Source organism: Etheostoma spectabile, chromosome 15 (assembly GCF_008692095.1).
Source record: "Etheostoma spectabile isolate EspeVRDwgs_2016 chromosome 15, UIUC_Espe_1.0, whole genome shotgun sequence".
Taxonomy (NCBI): domain Eukaryota; kingdom Metazoa; phylum Chordata; class Actinopteri; order Perciformes; family Percidae; genus Etheostoma; species Etheostoma spectabile.
The window spans coordinates 1,770,937-1,776,157 of record NC_045747.1 but is presented as its reverse complement, the minus strand read 5'-3'; the positions used below and the strand labels follow the sequence as shown (position 1 = coordinate 1,776,157).

The following is a 5,221-nucleotide window of genomic DNA, read 5'->3' as shown; positions in this document are numbered from 1 at the left end:
GTGTGTGTGTGTGTGTGTGTGTGTGTGCGTTCACTATTTCTAGGACAATCCGTGTCATTAATATCTAGCACCTCGCGGGTTATATTGGGATTGCATTGTCTCAACAAGGTAATAAAACAAATTGGCGAAAATGATCAACGAGATTAAGGACAGCGGCTTCGAGTCCCCAGAATTTGCTCCAGCTGCCCCCGTGCACAAACTCATTAAAGGAGTCATAAAGGCAACTAATGAAAATCATGACCGGTATCATTACAAGCCCACTGGTGTCCTCTCGCCTTTCTCCTCCGTGAGCGAGAGAATAAAGGCAGCTAAATTAATGTTCCCACCAATAATGTTACAAAACCACCGCCGTCCTTTAAGTAGTATCTGTTTTCCTCTGTGTGTAAAGCCAACTAAATTAAAGTGGAGGCCAGCGTTGTTACGTAACCACTTACACTGTGTGTCTTTGTTCCTCTGTGCGTCCGTCTCTCTTGTCCCTTCCAGGATGACGACTCCATGTTCTTTCAGTTCGGCCCCTCCATCGAGCAGCAGGCTTCGGTCATGCTAAATATCATGGAGGAGTACGACTGGTACATCTTCTCCATCGTCACCACGTACTACCCGGGTTACCAGGACTTTGTCACCAAGGTAACCGCACTCAGCTAAAAAACAACACGCACAAATTGCTGCTTTCTGTGGTCGTTGATTGGGACGCTGTTCTGCTTATGTGTGTTTTATTTTATGACTTGTATGATTTTTATCAGCACATTGGTCCATCTTTGTGTGTTCTAGAAATACTTTCCTCACTTACTTACAAATGATCAGAACATAAAAGGCAAAACAGACACAACAACAGAAGTTAGCTTCCCTGATCACTTTAATGTCACAAAGGAAATATCGCGGCCCTGTTCTGGGATATGTACTGTATAAATAAATCTAATATTTTAAATTGGCCATGTTTAAGCATTCAGTGGTTGGTATGAACTTCACCTATCAACCGTTCATCCACATTTTGAGGATTTTCATCCTTGTCATTCCTCATAGGAGAATGCAAGAGTTACTATGGAACTATGACTTACATTAATGTAATTGATTATTTCTTTCTGTGTACTTCTACTGTTTAAAGTAGTTTAAAAAATCAGACATTTTACTTTTAGTTAAATAAGTACGGTACTAATTTTAAATCACATCTTTTACTGTGCATTAAAGAAAAGAAATAAAGAGTCGCTTTGGCAAAAGTATCTGTCAACAAAGTCAAATCGAAGACTGGGGAGATCGTTTCTTCAACTTTTTTCTGTTTGCTTTTAATTTGCGTTTTTATCGCTCTTTTTTTTAACATCGTTGCCCCACCCCCGCTGTTAAAAAGTAACATTTACTCTGACTACGTTTTAAAAGAACTAGTACTAAATTAAAGTTTGTCAGAGTACTACTTCTACTTTTCACCTCTGCAAATTGTCTCCCCTCCCCCCTACGATCAGCCTCTGATCTTCTGATTCTTCCCCTGTCCCATCCAGATCCGTAGCACCATCGAGAACAGCTTCGTGGGCTGGGAACTGGAGGAAGTGATACTGCTCGACATGTCCGTAGACGACGGAGATTCGAAGATCCAGAACCAGCTGAAGAAGCTGCAGAGCCCCGTCATTCTTCTCTACAGCACAAAAGAAGAGGCCAACACCATCTTCGAGGTGGCTCACTCGGTTGGGATCACGGGCTACGGCTACACGTGGATAGTGCCCTCGCTGGTAGCTGGAGACACCATTGTAGTGCATGCAGAGTTCCCCACAGGTAGGAAATCCACTACAGCACGGGTACTCAATACAAGTCTCACTGGTTTACTTCCAAGTGTTAAAGAACTAGGATTCCTCCAGTTTTATTTATCACCATTTGAACATTTTCTGTAGGGCTTAGACGGTCACTGCATTACTGCAATACCACGGTCACATGACGCCTACCACGGTCACATGACGCCTACCACGGTCACATGACGCCTACCATGGTGACCGCCATCACCGCCATCACAACCATCACAACCATCACAACCATCACAACCATCACCGCTATCAGCCACGAATATTTTGTTAACTTTTTGCTCGCAGAAGTTCCAAGAGAACAGATACTGTGTGATATGAAATATAATGAAATCAATCATTGTGGAGTTATCGCCATCAACTGTCTACATTCTATCCTACATTTAAGAGTTTATGGAGAGGGAAAAAAAAAAAAGTTGCTTGTCACTTCAGCTTTGCACATGAGAATGGACAAGCTATTGAGCTGAGGTGGCCGAGGACACTATAACGTTAACGCTGCAGTGTTTACCGTTACATTAGCCTAGCAGCTAGCGGAGTTTCCTTCTGCGTATAGCTTAATCACGACAAAACCACAAGGTTGAATTTCAGCCCGCATGCACGATTTGCTTTCTGACCTGTCTGTGGAATAGATCATCGGAGAGGAAAGAAATCAGTTTTGAGCTGAAATGGAAACCCTTTGCTAAGGGTTAAGCCGTTTCTTTTGGGGGTAGCGCCATTCACTGTCCCGGCGGTATTGACAATAGGTAAAGCCACAGTGTCTTGAGAAGCTCTTTGCAATCTCTTTTTCTTCTCGCCATACCTCACAGCAACACTCATACTCTCTCCTTGCGCGACCACACGGGCACTGACGTCACTCACTAAAGGCACCCTGCCATTCTCGCTCTAACTTAAGCTAGTCTCGTAAGGGGGTTGCAGTTAACCGCCATACTGCGGTGATATGTTGCTTCGTCACCGCGGTAAGAAAAACACTATACTGTCACAGCCCTACTTTTCTGTGTAGACTGTTTCCAAAACTTTCTCACTGTTCTCTGAGCTGTGATATTGAGATGCAGTTAGAGGCCCATGTGTGTGAAGGTTCATTCCTGTAGCTTTAGGCTTGGGACCATTTATAGAAATCTGTCTGTCAACGGAGTAAACATACTGTATATGACAGCCTGTCACTGGTGAAGAAGACAGCATGTCTGAATGACCAACAAGGAAAAACTGTATATATGAAATTGTATGGAGACATGCAAAAGCCTGTCATTGGTTATTAATCTGAACCTGTCAGCGGCAAAACGAGTGAAAGTAAACACAAGCTGGACAATTGCCCCATTAACTTACATTGTAGCTTGTTTAGCCTCTGCCAACTGCAGGGATTTCGCTTAATACTGGACCAATGTCAAAGATTGTTGTTCCCATCAGTCACTTAAACACAAAGACATTGGAAAATAGGGTCCAGGTTGAAAATATAAAACGTCACTTTTTAAGGCTTCGGAATAAATGGTCTTTTGGTCTGGATTTTGAACCAGAGTCCGCCTGTTGAGTACAGTATGAGGGTGCTACACAGTAGAAAAATGAGTCAGAATTACAGTGGTGCTCAAAAGTTTACATACACATGCTTAAGTTGACTAACAAGGGGAATAAAAAAATCATGTTTTGGAAATTTATTTTAATACATAATTAAAAAATGAGGTAAAATCCAACCTTTAAGGACACCAATTTCTTGTGAATGAATAACGTATGTAAAAAAAAATGTTCTTATTTAAAATCAGGGGTCATAAGTATACATACCCCTATGTTAAATTCCCATAGGGCAGGCAGATTTTTATTATAAAGGCCAGTTATTTCCTGGATTCAGGATATTATGCATCCTGATAAGTTCCCTTGGCCTTTAGAATTAAAATAGCCCCACATCCTCACATACTCTTCACCATGCTTAGAGATAGGCATGGTTTTATTTCAGTTAGACTAATACCTGGTTTGATTTGCATTGAGAGATGATTTTATAGAAAGTATCCCATGCCTATCTCTAAGCATGGTGAAGAGTATGTGAGGATGTGGGGCTATTTTAATTCTAAAGGCCAAGGGAACTTTATAGGATGCATAATATCCTGAATCCAGGAAATAATGGCCTTAATAATAAAAATCTGCCTGCCTCTATGGGAATTTAACATAGGGGTATGTATACTTATGACCCCTGTATTTAAATAAGAACATTTATTTATTTACAATACGTTATCATTCACAAAGAAAATTGGTGTCCTTAAAGGTTGGATTTTACCTCATTTTTTAATTAGGTATTAAAATAAATTTCCAAAACATGATTTTTTAGTCATCTTTTTAGTCAACTTAAGCATGTGTATGTAAACTTTTGAGCACCACTGTAGGAATTCAAATTGGATCCCATTTCTATCTGACACAATCTCAGTGTGGAAAGATGTTCGCTTGCCATGAGCTCAAGTGCTAAGCCCTTTTTAAGAAGAGTTATTACATTACATGCAGCGTCTGGTTGATGTTAAACCACAGAAGGATATACAGTAGGTACACTGGGTGCTTTGGGATCGTTGTTGTTTCTTCAGTTTTTGGACCTGGCACATTGGTGTAAAACACCAATCTATTTCCAGCTTTTATCAGAGGATGCAGGTGATGGGAAACGATGAATAAAAATAAGTCTTAAAACCAAACGCTCATTGACAGTCAATTAGTCATTTCCTTTGTATCGGTAGTTCAGTTTAAAAGAAATATCTGAACAAAAGGGCAGCACAAACCTCACGTAAAAAAATGTAAACAAAGACTGTCCTCTGTTTCTGCTTATAGAGCAGATCTCTGCGTTGCATTGGCACCACTTACGCGCTGCCCTCGTGCCCCGTTGTCGGCAGTTTCATTGACTCATAGTGGAAGCGTAGCTTTGGAGCACGCGCTCCGCATACGTTACCCGTGCAACGTAGCCGGCCCGTTACACATGGCCGACACCACAGAAAGAACGCGGAGCCTTTGAGATAAGGCCGGGCAATGTGTTGTTATTATATCGATATGTCTTAGATTTTGGATATTGTAATATGACACAGTATATGTCTTTTCCTGGCATTACATTTCTGAATACACCCGACTATTATTGGCCTTTACCTACTTTAGTCATTATTACTCAAGGTTATTTATCTAAAACCTTATTGTAGTAATTGTCAAAGCACAAATTGTCAACCCTACAATATCTCCGCAAAATCAATATCGAGGTAGAGTCGAAAATATTGTGATAGAATTTCTCCGTATTGCCCCGACTGTACTTTGAGATGTTATTTTCAAAATTGTATTTTCCGCTTTTTGGATTTTTTTCCTGCAAGACAAAAAACAAACTGACCTTTCCTACTAAGAAATAAGGGAGCGTCCCTCCTTGCTGGCCCCACACACACACACACACACACACACACACACACACACATACACACACACAC

At 41.0% G+C, this 5,221-nt stretch overlaps 1 protein-coding gene across 2 annotated transcripts in view; it reads left to right on the top strand.

Annotated features, from left to right (window-relative positions):
• grin2ba (glutamate receptor, ionotropic, N-methyl D-aspartate 2B, genome duplicate a) overlaps positions 1 to 5,221 on the top strand; it is a 150,456-nt gene that overhangs the window by 84,417 nt on the left and 60,818 nt on the right. For both annotated transcript variants that reach the window (XM_032538281.1, XM_032538280.1), the window contains exons 5-6: positions 484 to 627; positions 1,494 to 1,764. In XM_032538281.1, the coding sequence (XP_032394172.1) occupies positions 484 to 627; positions 1,494 to 1,764 (415 nt within the window). The remainder of the gene's footprint in view (positions 1 to 483; positions 628 to 1,493; positions 1,765 to 5,221) is intronic.